General features: G+C 41.3%; 1 protein-coding gene across 7 annotated transcripts in view; it reads right to left on the bottom strand.

The window, feature by feature from the left end:
- ASAP2 (ArfGAP with SH3 domain, ankyrin repeat and PH domain 2) overlaps positions 1-18901 on the bottom strand; it is a 413895-nt gene that overhangs the window by 319917 nt on the left and 75077 nt on the right. For all 7 annotated transcript variants that reach the window (XM_029595831.1, XM_029595830.1, XM_029595833.1 and 4 more), the window contains one exon: positions 1354-1426. In XM_029595831.1, the coding sequence (XP_029451691.1) occupies positions 1354-1426 (73 nt within the window). The remainder of the gene's footprint in view (positions 1-1353; positions 1427-18901) is intronic.

Below are 18901 nucleotides of genomic sequence, written 5' to 3'. Positions count from 1 at the left end.
AATTCATTTAGTCTCTCCACTATGGCCTTGTCTTCCCCTAAGTGCTCCTTTAATCCCTTTATCATCTAGTGGTCCAACAGACTCCTTCACAAGATTTCTGCTTCAATGTACCTGAAAGCTTTCATTATGATTTTTTGCTTCAATGGCAAGTTTCTTTTCAAATTCTCTCTTATCAATGCTTTGCATCTAACTTGCTAGTGCTTATACTGCTTCCTGTTTTCTTCATTTGGATCCCTTTCCCATTTTTTGAAAGATATTCTTTTAGCTATAATAGCCTCTCTCACCTCACCTTTTAACTATGCCATTAGTCATTTAAGCTTTGTTTCCACCTTTCGTAATGCATGGCATATATCTGGTCTGGGCTTCTAAGATGGCATTTTTAAACAAGGTCTATGCCTGCTGTAAATTCCTAAACTTGGCAGCTGCTTCTTACAGTTTTTTCCTAACCATTTTTCACATTTTATCAGTCTCCCTTTTGAAAGTTAAATGCTATTGCAGTAGATTTCTTTAGTGTCCTTCCCTCCAGTTAAGTCAAATTTGATCATGCTATGATCACTATTGCCAAGTGGCTCCAACACTGTTAACCTCTTGCACCAAATCCTGTTTTCCGCTATGACTATGTCTAAAATAGCTCTCCCCCCTTATTGGTTTTTGTACCAGCTGTTCCAGGAAGTAGTCATTTATTTTCATCTAGGAACTTCACCTCCTTAGCCTCAGCCTGATGTGACATTTACCCAATTAATACAAGGGTAATTGAAATCACCCATTAACACCGCGCTGCTAATTTTGGGCCTCATTTACTAAGCATTTTTCCCATAGACAGAGAATGGGAGAAAAGCCTTAGTAAATTAGGCCCTTTGTTAGCTTCCCTAATTTCTGTTAGCATTTCATTCTGACCAGCTGGAAGGTAGTACACTACCATAGATATTTTATTACCCTTTTTACATAGAATTTCTACCCATAAAGATTCTACAGTGCATTTTGTTTCCTGCAGAACTTGTATCCTGTTTGACTCACTGCCCCCTTTTATATAGTGCCACCCCTTACCGATTTGATCTAAGTTATCATTGCGACATCATTTGTACCCTGGCATCAGTGTCCCACTGATTATCCTCTTTCCACCAGCTCTGAGATACCAATTATATCTACCTCTTCATTCAGTGCTAAACATGCTAATTTTCCCATCTTTTTTTTTTTTTTTAGACTTCTAGCATAGTCTTTGCTATCTTCCAAAAACACAAATTATTGCCATAGAAAATCAGCAATTAACTTTTTTTCAACCTACCTGCATTAAAATTCAAATATTTTTAGTTATGAATATATCAAATAGGTAAAACAAGAAAACATACTCACTCAGCCCCGAAGTGTATATGGCTTTTACAGATTTCTTCATTTTATAAAGAACAGTTCGATCCACATCTAGGGCCTAAAATACAATTTTGAAAATATTTTACTTACATTTATAACAAGAGTTGAATAAATCTGAAATCAATACCCAAACCCATTTCAACTGAAGTTAAAAACCATTTAAGAATTGTTACCTGCACCATATGGACAATGTTGGGGACAGGTACAAAATGAAGAGAAAAAGAATAATAAAAGACATGTGTCAATTTTTAAAAGCTCTATTCCATGAGCAGCAAATATCTTTATACCACATAAGTTTGTTTAAAATCACCTCACAAAATTATGTTTAAGAAATTCATAGATCTGGCCTCTTCTTTATTCTTCTAAAAGTAAACAGGAGGACCAGTTCAGAGCAGAAACATGCTCTAAACTGACACCAGTATGTTTTGGACAGATATCAAAACATCAACAGGGCGATACTGTAAGAATTGTGGGAGAGCAGGCGCTCTGTGTTGAGCGCCCGCTATCCCAACACACGCCCAGTCAGCTCTCCTGGGCGCATATTTCTGTATTTAAATAAGGGGTACCGCTATTAAGGAGGCACTAGTGCCTCCTTAGCGTAGAGGTGGCTGTCAGCGAGTTCAGACAACCGACACTATTTTACTGGTGTTGGTTTCCGAACCCACTGACAGCCACGGGCTAGGAAAACTGACGCCGGTAAAACTGAGCGTCCGTTTTTCTAACCTGCTGACCAGTGGGCAGATTTTTTTTTAATTTTTTTAAAAATTTTTGATTCCTCTGACTTAATACTGCTAGGATATTAAGTCGGAAGGTGCACAGAAAAGCAGTATTTTCTGCTTTTCTGTACACTTTTCTGAGTGTAAAATGTGCAGCTTGGCCGCACATTTTACTTTCAGTATCCCGGGTGACTAATAGCCTCAACACAATGCATTTGCATGTGATGAACGCTATTAGTTTTCGGGGGGGGTTGGTCTCACGTTTTCTACACACTAAACCCCTTACAGTATAAGGGATACTAGACACGCATCTAAAACGCATGGCCGAGCACACCATACTGTATCGGCCTGCAAGAAAAGCAATATAGTCAATGTGGATAATACTATTAGAAAAAGCTTCCGAAGAGATGAAAAAAAATCTCTCTTACTGGTCTATCAAGTCTTGGCCATTATAGTAAGAGACAAAGTTTCTAATCATGAGAAAAGGACAGATATTATTAAAACTAAAGGGAATAAATTCACTATACTGAAGAATCCAAAAGGAGCAAGACATTACCAATGGGATCTCATATTAAACAAATTAGACCACATTTTTTCACCAGTTTCCTCTGCTCCTTTGTACTTCCAACTTAAATCAGAATCAGGGCTGGGATCCTGGTGCCACGAGCCTTCATTTGCAACAAACCAAGTATTTTTCCCCTATTTTATATCCCTCCCCTCCCAACTACACCTAGTTTGGCTTTTGCATCGATAGCCCTAGGCTAAGGGCCAAGTACCAGAGCTACTTGCAGATCACTGTCATAAGCCTTGAAACTGGCCACTGGGTGTCACTCTTGAGCAATGACTACAACTTCCTCTTCCTCCCCCTCCCCTCCCCAGTGTACTGTAAACCCTGCCTCTGTAGCATCCCCAGTCAATTCAAGAACTGAACTAAGGACCTTTTTCATGACAGTGTGCTGCGCTGCCACTGAGCCGGCCCTTCTGATCAGTAAACTGTGTTCTCCATAGACAGCAGGATGAAATTAGTTATAACATGTGGGTGACATCATCCAATGGCACCGAACTTCTCTCTCAGCTCATAGAACTGTTGCTCTACTGAGCTGGAATTCCTACACAGGTCTTGACAAATAAGACCCTCAATCAATTTTAGATATAAGTCTGGCTAGGTAGTCAAATCTCCAGGGAGGTGGGCAGTTCATTCTATCTACAGAGAACACCATTTACAGTAAGCAAACTTGCTTTCTCTGTCAGCAAGCAGGGCTGAATTAGCCATGACATGGTGGGTCGGGGGGGGGGGGGGGGTCCCAAGCTGAGAGTTACAGCAAAGCGTTTACTGAATAAGCAACCTGGACCCCACAGTGGAAAGTAGACTACTGGATAAACAGGCTACGCAAATCTGCTTGTCCAAATTTACTGTCACTCTTCAATAAATTGCCCAGGCAGTAATAGGGACAGACAACCAAACTGCAGCTTTGAGAACATCTTCAAATGGGTGTGGCTCATAGATAAGCAACTGATGCAGCCAAGGCTTTCATTTGATGAGCCTTAACTGAGTCTGTAATTTGGAGGCCTGCCAAAGCAATTGGACAAAGTACATTTGGCAACTGTTATGCCTAGGCAATTAGGACTGAAAGATGAATAATTGTGAGGCCTGAGGATGAGGCAGAGTTCTCTTCCAGTATTTGTTTTCTTTATTTAACATGTTTTGTATACCGTATATTCGGTTTTGCCATCATAAAGGTTTACAGGACAAAAATATTAGTAGAGAAACATTAGAGTTTTAACATATAATTTACTAGATCATGTTGGGTAACATTGGGGGAGGTAATAGTGGGGTAAGTTTGTATAGGAGAAAATAAGTTCTTAGATGACTATTGTAGATTTCATGGTTGTGTTGATAGGGTGGTGTCTCTGTTTTCTTGGAGTTTTCTGGTTGGAAAAGTCTGTTGGTGTTGGTGGTTAAGTTCATCTGAGAAGGCTCAGGTAAAAAGCCAGGTTTTTAAGTCTTTTTTTTTTAATGTTTTGGTGTCAAATTGAGTTCTTAGATTGTGGGGTAACTCTCTCTCGGGTTGATACTAGATGCGTGGATTTTGTGTGAGGAATTTTAAGGAGGCCTTTATTCATTGAGCAAAGGTTTCTTTTTGGAGCATGTAGTTCAATGTGTTCAGTTACCCAGTAGTTATGTTGTCCTGTGATTATTTTGTGGAGGATTGATAAAACTTTGTATTCTATTCTGTATTTAATTGGGAGCCAGTGCAAGGATATGAGAGTAGGTGTAATGTATTCTTGTTTCTTGGTTCCTGAAAGAATCCTGGCAGCTGCGTTCTGCAGGATTTGTAGTGGACGGATGGTGGTAAAAGGGAGGCCAAGGAGCAGGGCATTGCAATAGTCTAGGTTTGTAAAAAGTAGTAGTTGCAGGACTCTTCTAAAATCATGTTGTGTGAGGAAGGGTTTGAGACGTCTGAGAGTCAGTAATTTGTGATAACCTTCTTTGATTTTATTTGTTATATGGGTTTTGAAGGATAATTCTTTTTCAATTGTAATTCCAAGGTTTCTGGCATGGTCAACAGGAGAGATTGTTGTTTCTGGGTTTTCAGTTTTGAGTCGTTGACTGGGTGATTCATTGATTTTTTTGTCAAGGATGATTAATTCAGTTTTCTCAATGTTAATTATGAGTTTTAGGTTGGAGAGACTTATTATTTGTGAGAATTGTGGGTGGATCCATGGGCCGGTGGCAGATGACCACGCCCACGGGGGAAGATCCCGAGAGGGGCCACCGGTCAGGCTCAGAGTTGGGAGACAGACACACACTAGATCTTTTATTAAACTGTATAGTGAACCACCAGAGGTGGCAGTAGTGAGCTGGAAGAGCCCAGCTGGGCTGTAGTCCCTCAGGTACTGGAACAGCGATCCCAGGATGGCTGAGCTGTAGAGAAACTGAATATAGTGAGTAGGCAGAGTATGCAGAGTTCAGGAACAGAACCTTGATGGTAACACTCACACAACAGTCTTTGAAGCAGCTCAGAGGCTGGAATGGAGTAGGCCCTCGAGGAGCGAGTACCTGGTTCCAGGGAAAGCTCTGAGAGAGAGATGCTAACTCACTGGTGTTGTAGGCAGCGGTGACTTCCTGGCAGAAGCTGTATTTGGTAGCAGGTCCGGGAACGTGGGCCCTCGAGGAGTGAGTGAGTATCTGTTCCAGACTGCGACCTGAAAAGCAAGAGAGAGCTAGGCCCCCGAGGAGCAGGTACCCCTGGTAAAGTCAGAGGAGGCAGAGTAGCAATTTATACAGAGAGCGAATCCCATCCGCAGTGATACCTGGAGGAAGCTAGGTGAACCGTAACCATTGCTAACTCAAATAGCTAGCAAAACCAAAGACCTTAAATATCCAGTGAGGATGACATCATCTCAGGGGGATGCCCATGAGGTTCGCACCACAGTTGGTACTTGAGACAGGGCCACGCGCGTGCCCTTAGGCTTCAGGAGAACATGACGGAAGGCAGCGTCTAGCCGGTCCGGGGACGCCGGAGGAAAATGGCAAGATGACGCTGCGGCAGCCAAACTTCCATCAACCAAAGAGGGAGTCGCAAAAGAGATAAGGTAGGCATAGTGGAGACGTCGGGCAGCGATGGTCACAACAGAGACATTGCTTGATTTTAGAGAGATAGGAGGTTATTTTCTTGTAGGTTTCTTTGAGTGTATTTTGAATTGGGACTAATATTTGAATGTCATCAGCGTAAAGGAAATGGGTCAGACCCAGGCAATCCAGTGTGTGACATATAGGTAGGAGATGTTAAAGAGTGTTGCTGACCGTGCAGAACCTTGTGGGACTCCTGTATTTAGGTTCACTTTATTTGATAGGTTGTTGTTGAATATTACTTGAAAACATCTTTGAGATAAATAGGATGTGAACCATTTTAGAATAGTGCCTGATATTCCTATTTCAAAAAGTCTGTCAAGTAAAATGGAATGGTTGACTGTGTCAAAGGCGGCTGACAAATCTAGAAGTATTAGGATGTAAACTTAGTCCTTTGTCGAATCCTCTGAGAACTGTGTCATTAAGTGAAAGGAGTAATGTTTCCGTGCTTAATTTTTTTCTGAAACCAAATTGTGTGGGGTGAAGTATGTTTGTTTCTAAATCCAGACATGCTCTGGTTCACAGACACTTTACACATCCATTCCACCTCCAGACCTAACAGAAGGCCATATATAGCAACAATGCACACACCTTCTCCCAAACTCTTTCAACTAACAGCCACCAAACAACGCGCCCTATCACTAGCTGGACCTTCTCTATGGAACACAATGCCTACCCAGCTACGCCTCGAGACCTGCCCTAAGAAATTCAGACAGAATCTCAAGACTTGGCTGTTCACACGCGCCTACGCATGATCCCTCCCCCGGCCCCTGTCCTGCCTTACACCCACGCCCTCCTTTCCCAGCCCCTTCCCCCCACCCTCCAGGTCCACGACCCTTAGTTTCTGTATTTAATGCCCCCCCCCTCCCTCCTTGCATTCTTATTGTATATAATTTGTACATATATACCTAATTTTGTATCACGCTTACTGAATGTACAGCAAAGCCCCTGGTTACCCTCCCCTCTCCCCCCTCCTTCCCTCCCCCTCCCCCCAGTTCTATCATCAGTTATACTGTAAAGCCCTGTTGGCTGCTTTCACATTGAGTGGAAACCGATGTGATGTTTTCTTAACGAATGTCGGTATATAAAAACTTTAAATAAAATAAAAATAAAAATAAAGTATTCTGAAAGTTGGGTGTGGACGATTTTTTCTATGATTTTTGCAATGAAAGGTAGATTAGATATGGGTCTGTAGTTTTGGATGTTTTCCGGATCTAGGTTGTTCTTTTTTTTATTAATGGTTTGATGATTGCAGATTTTAAGCATTCAGGATATTTCCCTTCAGTGAGGGAGAGGTTGTTAAGTAGTTTAATTGTTTGTATGAGGATGCTGTCAATGGGGTGATTTGCTGGATTCATTTTTCTGATTATTTTTTGGATTTCAAGTGATGAGGCAAGATCAAATTCATTCCAGGTTGTTATTTCCAGAGGTGGTATAGGAGATTGGGTGTGTGAACTGTTGTTGATGTTTTCTAATTTTTTCAGTAAAGTATTCTGCAAAGTCATTGCTTTTACTTGTGTTTGGAGGTCTTGTTTCATTAGGTGATTTGATGAGGTTTTTTACTATAGTGAAAAGCATTCTGGGGTTCTGTTGGTATTTGATTATTTTGGTCGAATAGAATTCTCTTTGTATTATGGATAAGTTTTTTATAATTTGCTAAATGGGATCGGTATGCATTGAGTGATGAAGAGGTTTTTATTCTTGCGCCAGAATCTTTTTTTTTCCTGAGTTCTCGTTTAGCTGATTTTATGTTGTCATTGTACCATTGATTGTTATATTTAGGATTCTTTAATATTTTTATGATGATTGGGTTTGTTCTATCAGCTATGGATTTGGTAATGTTTATCCATGATGTTGTAGCTGTTTCAGAGTTTGTAAGATCAATATTTTTTAGTTCCTCTTGGAGATTTTGTTGCAGTGTTTCACTGTCAAAGGGAGGGCGATATGAAATGTGCTTTGTTTTTTGTTTTTTTTTAAGTTTTCTGTTGTGGTGGGTATATTGTTCTGAGTAAGGGTGGTATGGATGAGGTAGTAGTCTGACCATGGGATTTCAGTGATTTTTATGTGGTATGAGTTCCAGTGTGAGTGTTAATGAAAATCAGGTCAAGAGTGTCCCCTGCTTTGTGTGTTGATCCGTTGACTATTTGTTCTACTCCCATTGTTGCAAGAGCATCTGTGATTGTTTTGCATGTGTTTGACTGGGGATGTGTGTCCATGTGTAAGTTAAAGTTGCCAAGGATGATAATTGGTTTATTGAGGGTTAGGTTGGCAATCATGAATTCAATAAATGGGGAGCAGTTTCGTTCTAATGTTGGGGGAGGACAGTATACTAGACAGATTTGTAGTTTTGAAGAGTCAAATAGGGCTATTTCGAAAGGGGAGCATGAATTTGCTGTGGTAAGTTTCATTTGTAAGCTTTTCTTGATTAGCATTAGACCACCGCCTTTTTTTCTTGGTCTGGGGATTGTGAATAATTTGTATGAAGGGTCTTTATTTGGTTGATTAAGACGTTGTCACAGTCTTTTGTCCAGGGTATTGACTCAACTTCCTTTCTTTTCATCGACAAATAGATGGAATGGTTTCATTACATCTGGCAATCCTAAAGCAGGTGGGTATTGACTCAAACTCTAGGCTCATGGGAGCGACCTGTTGCATATCTCTCAAAAGGAATGGACAATGTTGCAAAAGGATGGCCTGGTTGCCTTCAAAGCATTGCGGCTGCATGCTTACTAATTCCAGAAGCAGTCAAATTAACTTTTGGTCAAACTCTGAACGTAACAACTCCCCACACCATTCAAGGACTGCTAGAGACCCATGGACCAAAATGGATGACTAATTCACGTCTCGTCAAGTATTAAGCCTTACTGTGTGAAACACCTGAAATTCAAATACAAGACAGCAAAAACTTGAACCCGGCCACTCTTATGCCGGCACCTGAACCAGTTGCCCATGATTGTGAAGAAGTCATGACTACAATACATTCCAGTAGACCAGACCTGAGGGATCAACCCTGGCAAGGAGCTTGGACTTTATTCACTGATGGGAGCAGCCAAATCATTCATGAGATACGTTCTGCTGGATATGCTGTTGTATCCGAAGATGAAATCGTTGAGGCTCAACCTCTTCCCCCAGGAACGTCTGCACAAAAAGCTGAACTAATTGCCCTTACTCGAGCTCTGCAGTTGGCAGAAGGAAAACTGTAAATATCTATACAGACTCTAAATATGCCTTTCTTACAATTCAAGTGCATGGAGCATTATAGAGGGAAAACAATTGAACAATGCATCAGAAGTACGTGAATTACTAGACGCAGTTTGGCTACCTCGCAAGGTGGCTGTAATACATTGCAAAGCACACACCAGGAAATCAAACCCTATTGTCAAGGAAATCAGAGAGCACATGAAGCAGCAAAAAGGGGCAACTCGGGAACCCTTCCAAGCAGTATTAATTGCATCGAATCATCAGGCTTCAGGCAGTCCTGGAGCTCATCACCAACGACTGCTTTCGCTCTTAAACTCTGGGCAAAACAAAATACCAAAATTATGACTGCAGTGTACCAGAATAGATTGGTTTTAGATTATCCTCTGGCCCAGGAAGGAGGGTTTGTGGAACATTTAACCTCTCCAATTGTTGTTTACAGGTAGATGACCAAAACAAGGTTATCCAAGACATCACTGATCGCATGGTCAAGATGGCACACGTCCCTGTCCAGCAGTGGAATAGTGCTTGGGACTGGACCAATGGATTCCGTGGTTGGTTTTCCATGATCGGTGGATTTAAGAGCTTGTTTGTTATCCCAGCCAGTTTAATTCTGTTTTGTCTTTTAGGACCCTGAATTATTCCTTTCTTGCTCAAACCGCCTTCGTCAGGTGATGAAGGACACTGCTGAACGCAAAACAGCCACGCAGCTCCTGTCACTGTACATGTATTCCTCTGAGCCTATAGAACCTGTTTAACCATCCTCATGTTTTATCCTGGGCCATTTTCCCATACATGACAAGTTCGGGCTACAAAGGGGGGTGGAGCCATTAGGGCCCATCCGTCTCAAACCCGTGAAGAAACCATCGGACTGTTTGGGAAATTAGGGCCCCCTGAGAACTCAAATTGCTAATTTTTCTTGTTTCTGTTTCTTTCAGCTCCACAGTTGCGTTGTGATGGTGTGATACTTTTCATAGAGAATGATAAGTATCAAAGGGGGGAATGAAGGGGTCTGAACGCTTCAACCTGACAAAGGACTTCATGTACCATTCCCTGCTTCATGACGGGTTCACTTACAGTCTGCAATACAGCTGTAATTAGGACATTGAGAAACTCTCTGTCAGCACATTGCACATTTTCATTTTTTTGGCTTCGCTGTTCTTATTCTCTGATAAGCTTTCACTGCTGTAACCTAGATTAGAACAATGGATGTATTATGTGATGGGCTGTATTACTGCAGACTCGCGAATTCCTTTCCAGAACTGCAAGTCCCAGCAGCCTCTCCTGCAGAACATGGGAGAAGTTTCACGAAAGTTCCAGGGTGTCTAGGGAGGGGGTCAGTAGCCCCTTCAGCCGGAATATGCTTGCTCAGCAATGCTTAGAACGCATGTGTAAAAGATAAGAACTGTAAAGTGCATAAGAGTCTGCTCCTGGAGGGGAGGGGCATGCAGTTGTACTAAGCCTTTGTCTTAGCTGCATCTTGCTGGCAATAAAAGTCTATCTTTACGGATCAGTTGTCTGGACCTCCTTACTGACTAAAAAGAGACGGTTACAAATCTACTTTCATTCAAGGAAGCACAACAACGCCTCTACTTGAACTATAGGCAGAGGTTACACCACCTGCAGGCCAGCACATAGGAAATCAGCTGCCTGGGGAAAAGTGTCACAAGGCAGAACAATAAACTACAAAGCATGCAAAACCCCTGCTTTGTCACACAGACTCTAATAGTTCAGAAAGGAGGCTTCATAAGGTAAGCCAGAACCATATTAAAGTCCCATGGAACAAGTGGTTTTGCCACAAGTCTTTCATAAGCTTTTAAAACAAAGAGGAGAGGAAATTAGTTTACCCTCTACCTGTATATGGTAGGCTGCTATGGCACTGAGATGTATATTCAATGACAAGGTGCTGAGGCTTGAAGAGGAAAGGAAAAGCAAGTACTGAAGTAGCTCACACTGTTTGCATATAAAAAAGTAAGTAAGAGAGGTAACAGTGGTGGGGCCACTTGGCAATAGTGATATTAATATGATCAAATTTGAATTAATGACTGGAAGGGGGACAGAAAGCAAATCCACGGCTTTCGTGCTAAACTTTCAAAAGGGGAACTTTGATAAAATGAGAAAAATTGTTAGAAAAAAAACTGAAAGGAACAGCTACAAAGGTAAAAAGTGTGCAAGAGGCGTGGTCATTGTTAAAAAATACCATCCAAGAAGCACAGTCCAGATGTATTCCACACATCAAAAAAGGTGGAAAGAAGGCAAAACGATTACTAGCATGGTTAAAAGGGGAGGTGAAAGAAGCTATTTCAGCCAAAAGATCTTCATTCAAAAATTGGAAGAAGGATCCAACAGAAGAAAATAGGATAATGCATAAGTGTTAGCAAGTTAAATGTAAGACATTGATAAGACAGGCTAAGAGAGAATTTGAAAAGAAGTTGGCCGTAGAGGCAAAATCTCACAGTAAAAACCTTTTAAAATATATCCGAAGCAGAAAGCCTGTGAGGGAGTCAGTTGGACCGTTAGATGATCGAGGGGTTGAGGGGTTAAAGGGGCACTTAGAGAAGATAAGGCCATCGCAGAAAGATTAAATGATTTCTTTGCTTCGGTGTTTACTGAAGAGGATGTTGAGGAGTTACCCAAACTGGAGAAGGTTTTCATGGGTAATGATTCAGATGGACTGAACCAAATCACGGTGAACCTAGAAGATGTGGTAAACCTGATTGACAAACTGAAGAGTAGTAAATCACCTGGACCGGATGGTATACACCCCAGAGTTCTGAAGGAACTAAAAAATGAAATTTCAGACCTATTAGTAAAAATTTGTAACCTATCATTAAAATTATCCATTGTACCTGAAGTCTGGAGGATAGCCAATGTAATCCCAATATTTAAAAAGGGCTCCAGGGGCGATCTGGGAAACTACAGACCGGTTAGCCTGACTTCAGTGTCAGGAAAAATAGTGGAAAGTGTTCTAAACATCAAAATCACAGAACATATAGAAAGACATGGTTTAATGGAACAAAGTCAGCATGGCTTTATCCAAGGCAAGTCTTGCCTCACAAATCTGCTTCACTTTTTTGAAGGAGTTAATAAACATGTGGATAAAGGTGAACCGGTAGATGTAGTGTACTTGGATTTTCAGAAGGCGTTTGATAAGGTTCCTCATGAGAGGCTTCTAGGAAAAGTAAAAAGTCATGGGATAGGTGGCGATGTCCTTTCGTGGATTACAAACTGGCTAAAAGACAGGAAACAGAGAGTAGGATTAAATGGACAATTTTCTCAGTGGAAGGGAGTGGGCAGTGGAGTGCCTCAACGATCTGTATTGGGACCCTAACTTTTCAAAATATGAGTGAGGTAATCACATTTGCAGATGATAGAAAATTGTTCAGAGTAGTTAAATCACAAGCAGATTGTGATAAATTGCAGGAAGACCTTGTGAGACTGGAAAATTGGGAGTCGAAATGGCATATGAAATTTAATGTGGATAAGTGCAAAGTGATGCATATAGGGAAAAATAACCCATGCTATAGTTACACAATGTTAGGTTCCATATTAGGTGCTACCACCCAAGAAAGAGATCTAGGCGTCATAGTGGATAACACATTGAAATCGTCTGTTCAGTGTACTGTGGCAGTCAATAAAGCAAACAGAATGTTGGGAATTATTAGAAAGGGAATGGTGAATAAAACGGAAAATGTCATAATGTCTCTGTATCGCTCCATGGTGAGACCGCACCTTGAATACGGTGTACAATTCTGGTCGTCGCATCTCAAAAAAGATATAATTGCGATGGAGAAGGTACAGAGAAGGGCTACCAACATGATAAAGGGAATGTAACAGCTCCCCTATGAGGAAAGACTAAAGAGGTTAGGACTTTTCAGTTTGGAGAAGAGATGGCTGAGGGGGGATATGATAGAGGTGTTTAAAATCATGAAAGTCTAGAATGGGTAGATGTGAATTGGTTATTTACTCTTTCAGATAATAGAAAGACTAGGAGGCACTCCATGAAGTTAGCATGTGGCACATTTAAAAGTAATCGGAGAAAGTTCTTTTTCACTCAACGCACAATTAAACTCTGGAATTTGTTGCCAGAGGATGTGGTTAGTGCAGTTATTATAGCTATGTTTAAAAAAGTATTGGATAAGTTCTTGGAGGAGAAGTCCAATACCTGCTATTAAGTTGACTTAGAAAATAGCCACTGCTCTTACTAGCAACAATAACATGGGATAGACTTAGTTTTTGGGTACTTGCTAGGTTCTTATGGCCTGGATTGGCCACTGTTGGAAACAGGATGCTGGGCTTGATGGACCCTTGGTCTGACCCAGTATGGCATGTTCTTAAGTCTAAGGAGCTTTGTTGACATCAGGAAAAGAATGTTATTCTTGCTGGCTTGCAGACTGCTCCTGCGAGCCAACTCACTCACCCATCACTGCTGAGCCAGGTCAACGCTGCACAGTCAAGAACACCACCACTCCATGCGACAGAGAATGCCACCAGGGCCTCCCTCTAGGCGCGCGTATTGACCTTTGAAGGCCCCACGGTGAGAAAAGATCTCCACAGTGCCCTCTGATGACATCACACGGCTGTGCAACACAGCAGTGCCTCAGCAACCGGCAGACTACCTTCAAGGGAGTTTGAGTTGCTGCTCCAATGTTGGATCCAGTTCTTGTCCAGACTTGCCTCCCTCTCTTCAGCCTTCCCAGCTTTGCCTTCCATCTCTTCAGTCTTGCTTTTGTCCCTCAAGCCTTACCTAACTACCACTTTCCTATCATGAGACAGATTACCAGTATTGATTTTGGCTTGGCCTCTCTTTATCTCTGCCTGCCGCCTGCCATAGACTTTAGCCTGGCCTCTTGTTATTCTTGCCTGCCGCTGACCTCAGCCTGTCCCCTAGAGACTGCTACCTAAGACCTGCCAGCCCTCGGAACCCAAAGGCTCAACCTGAGGGGATAAAGGTTGTTGGTACTGGTGAAATTCCAAGTCAGTCTCGGCACCATCTGCTCCACCAGTTGACGGTAAGAACCTACAGGGCCTTCTCTGTAGGTTGTGTCAACCTCACCCCAACACAAGGGTCCACAATCCTAACAGAGAATAATTTCCACTTAAAGCCATAAGCTTTTCTAATTGAGGGCCTCCTTGCAGATTATATCGTCTATTTCCTTGGGTAAGAAGAGTGACACAATCAGTGAGCGCTTAACATCCAGGCTATCAAGTTGGGGAGGGAAGGATCTTGAGTCAATAAGGACAGATTGCAGGCTGATGGACAGTTGCACTAAGTAAGCGAATTACTTGTCTGGACCTTGCTGGTGCATTAAGTATCATGCGGGCCTGGTCTTGGATCAGTTTTTGTACAGTTTTGGCTACCAGTGGAATCTGTGGAAAAGTATACATAAGTTCTGCATTCCAGGTAAGCAGAAAAGCATTCTGAATGGATCTGAGCTCTTTGGAAGATTGAAACAAAGTATTTTCATTTTGCTGTTTTCCTCCAATATGAAAGGGTCAATTGAGGAATGTTCCCAAAGATCAAGAGCAGGAACCATTCACGAGGGCAAAACACCCTGCTAAGACAATCCATTAATGTGTTGGTGATCTCTAGAAGATAGGTGGCTTGAAGAACAGCTGGATGGTTGTATGCCCATTCTCATTCTCTGCTTGAGAGGTCTTTAGGCCTCTCAAGCAGAGAATCCATTATCCTGTGCCTCCAGCTTGCTGACATTAAACAGACAACCAAGTAGCGATGTTTTAATAAGAATTCTCTTTTCCTCGAGGAGATGCGAAAAAGCAGTTAAGGTGTCTGATTGCTCAAAGTTCAGGCAGGTTGATTTAAAACAGCCTTTCTACCATAGTGGTCGCCCCATCTCTTGGAGGACATGCTGTCACCTACAGGTAGAAAACATACGGGTGCCCCTTCTTGTAAGATGTAGAGGGTCTAGCCACCAATGGAGCTCTCACTTCACATCTTGCAAGACTTTAACCAATACTGTCAAGGGTCGAGTTAACTGATCCTATTGGGAGCAGAGGTACCATTGCAGAAGTCTCATGTGGAAGCAGGATCACTGTGCTACATGACCTGCCATTGCCACGTAGCCCAAAACAAGATACCTAGTTGATAATGTAATCCAATATCCCTACCTTACTTTTCCTAATTGTTACATGTAAATCTCTAAGTTATCTTGTAAAATAAGCTACCCATGTCTTATTTGCCTTTACAGTTATATGTAAACCGATGTGATATCTCAATCGAATGCCGGTATATAAAAACAAACAAACAAATAAACTAGCAATTCCCTGGCTGTTTGTTCCGTGTTTATCAACTGATGGAGCCAGAGATATGAGAAGGTTCACTCAATCTAGCAGAAGAAATGCTCTCTCCTGCAGAATGTCTATTCATGCCCCAATGAATTTGCTATTCTGAGACAGAATAAAAGTCAATTTCTCAAAATTTACTAGGAATCCCTGGGAAACAAACAGATATCCTGGCGACAGATGCACTGCTACCACAACTAGGCATTTGGTAAAGACTCTCAGTGCTGAGAGACCAAAGGGGAGTGCCCCATATTGATAATGAGACAATTCCATCATAAAGCATAGATAATGCCAATGATGAGTATGTGGGCATTTGAATCTTTCAGATACAGTGTATACTACCAAAACAAAACAAACCCTCTCATCTCATCCCCCAACAACATGTCACAAAACTGAACAAATGGGCTCGGATGCCTTATAGGCAAACTATCATTTTCATAGTGTAAACACACCAATAACACTAGCCCTATTACTAAGATTTTGTTTACATTGGGGGATGACATCAAGAATACTCTTTTGAATAAGCTGATGTGATGACATCGCACACCAATGCATTTAATGTGTGTGGCCATATCTGAATGAAATACACATTTGCTGCAGTTTATAAGTATTTTATTATATGTATTTTCTGGTATCTGGGGGTCCTTCTAACAATTATCATCTATATTTTAGAAGCTACAACTTGCCCCTGAAGCAGACACCTTTTCGCTGAAACTCTGTTATAGTCGGGCCTTCTTCCCTGTGGTGAGCACAGGTTTTTACATGGCTGAACAAAGTACATGAACAGAGTCACCAAGCTAAGGTTTCTTTTTGGGTTGTTTTGTTAAATATCCCATGCTACATTTGACCTAGACAATGAAAGTTGGTGATTTCTACATTTGAAGGACTTTGATTTCATAAGTTTTGGAATCTAGTATGTGTTTTTATTTGCATGAAAAAAAAGAAAACCTAAAAATTATGTCCTAAAGATTTTACAGCAGTTTTTCCCAATGAGAGGGACTGGTAAAAGATTATACTTTTATACTCTAGTTGCTCTAACCAGTTTGCTGGCTAATTTGTACATATGATACCAGAAGTTTGCCTAAAGGCATCCAAGCCCCTTTGGTCTTTCAGCTCAGGGAACACATCCACGCCCCTGCTTAAATAAAAGGCAGATTGGTGTGAAGAGGGTTCATCTTGAATGTCATTCAGTAGATTCTCATTGAGAATCATCCTGGATTTAAGAAGTCTAAATCTTCCAGATTTCTTAGGGATAAGAAAATATGGGAAGTAGACCCCCTTATCCATGTTGATCAGATGGGACAGGCTCTATCGCCTGCTATCTGAGGAACAACTTCACCTCCAGGTGGAGCTGCACTGAAACTGGTTACCACTAGTGTTTCTCCTGACTTGCCATGCTTACCCATTGCTCAGCTTCAATACGGACCTGATTCTACAATCTTGAGCACCCAGCGATCTTTGGCATTCTTGTGCCATTCCTCTAGATAGGGACAAATTCTCACTCCTTCAGGAGAGTTCTGCGTTTGAGCACTGGTCAAAAATCTGGCCCAGGTTTTGACTGAACCCACTGTGCTGCATTTGGTTAAGGCATCAGTAAAACTATCATGTCTATTGGTAATGGACATTTTTCTACTACATATGCAGTTCTAGAAGCTACTGATTGTGGGTTTCTTAGTGCTGACATTTTCTGTGAAGAAGTTTGTTTTTTTTAAACAGTACTGAAAAATGCTGTTTGTGGGGCTGCCGAGGCAGTGAAGCAACTTAATAATAGAAAAATTAAGAACATTTAAAGATACCAATTAAAAAAAAACAGAGAGAGGGCACATCCGAGCTGAAGCTCAGATGAAAAAAAAAGAATGAATGGCTCACGAGGCAACACCCATGTAAGAACTCTCACACATGCTCAGTAAAGCAAAACTCTATGAGCTAAGAGAAAGGTCCATTCAGGACCATCAGATGATGTCACTTACATGTCATGGCTAATTCAGCTATGCTAGACAACAGAGAACAGCTGTGTTCAATTTCTCCTACGATATCACCAACAGATTAGTAGGAAATGTTTGTCTTTTTGCAAATGACATTAAAATTTGCAGCAGAGTGGAAATCCCAGAGGGATCAGCCAAAATGAGAAGCAATCTAAGAAAGCCATAGAAATGGCCAAGTATTTGGCAGCTAAAATTTAATGCAAAGAAGTGCAGAGGTGTGTAGCTGTTTGAGACTTAAGAGAGGGCTTTCTCCATAGCGGGACTTGTATTATGGAACCTTCTACCTGAATCGTTGCATCTCATTAAGTGTGCGAAGACTTTCAGAAAAGAGCTAGAGAGATTTTTTTCTCAGCAGGCATTTACCAAGTAAGAGAAGCTATATGCATAGACAATATTTTTCAGGACAGAGTATTGGTTTTTAGCTGTCATAGATGAGCTCATGTGTATTTTATCATACTGTATTATGAATGTTTTAATTGTTATCCACCTGGGACTGTAATTTAGGAGGTATATAAGGTTTTTAAATAAATAAGAAATCCAAGGAACAATATTTGACTGAGGATGAAATACTGAAACACAGAAACATAGAAATGACAGCAGAAAAGGCCCAAACGGTCCATCCAGACTGCCCAGCAAGCTCGTGGTAGCATCAAAAGTATCAGGCTTATTGGTCAAGGACATCAACAGCCGCATCAGCAAGTCATCCCCACTCCTTGTTTTCCCAGACCCCAAAATCCAGTGTCCTTGTTGGCTGCTACCTGAGTCCAATCCCCACCCCCCCCCCTTTTTTTTTTCACCTACTGTTAAATCAAAGAGCAACATTGCAGCTGCACCAACAGCATGAAGGCCTTCCGGCCAAGGGCAGCAACCGCCACACAGCAAGTTACCCCCATGCACTTCCCTCTTCATTTCCATTCTTTAGTCCCCAGGGATCCACAGGGTTTATCCCATGCCCCTTTGAAATCTTTCACTGTTTTTGTCTTCACCACAGTGTCTTTAGTACTGATGTTTCTTTCCTGCTTGGTGTACAACAGGGTAATCGTATCAGATGGTGTAGATAGCAAAACAGTGTGGACAAGTTGGTTGCTATAACAATGCTAAAATGCGCAGTGAGAATCAAACAGTAGAAAAAAAAAAAAAAGCTATAATGCCTCAGTACAAGTTACTGGTGAGACCAAATCTGGAATACTATGTCCAGGTATAGAAGCCATACCTACATAAAGGATATACAGACAGTACAAATGATCCAAATAACTACCAAAATGGTACATCATCTATACCAAAAACCCTGCAAAATGAGGTTTAATGACCTACATATGAATACACTAGAGAGAAGAGAAAGAGGGCATGAAGAGAAACATTCAAGTAATTCAAAAGGTTTATAAATAATGCACAAGCAACTATTTTCAGTGGAAAGGAATTTCTAGAAGAGGTTCAGAGTGGGTAGACAAGAGTAACATCAGAAAATTATTTCAAAGAAATAATAGTAAATATATGGAAGAGCTTGACTGATGAAATGGGAGAGAAAAACAATAACAGAATTCAACATAAGAATAGTTTGGGGTTTTTTTACATTTTATTAAAGCATAGGAATAGTTTAATGGGGCAAAGTCAATATGGATTTAGCCATGAAAAGTGTTGCCTCACCAATCTCCTATGTTTTGTTTTGTTTTTTTTAAAGGCACAAACATGTGACC

This window comes from Rhinatrema bivittatum, chromosome 3, assembly GCF_901001135.1.
Source record: "Rhinatrema bivittatum chromosome 3, aRhiBiv1.1, whole genome shotgun sequence".
Taxonomy (NCBI): Eukaryota; Metazoa; Chordata; class Amphibia; order Gymnophiona; family Rhinatrematidae; genus Rhinatrema; species Rhinatrema bivittatum.
This window is presented reverse-complemented; position numbering and strand designations above follow the sequence as displayed.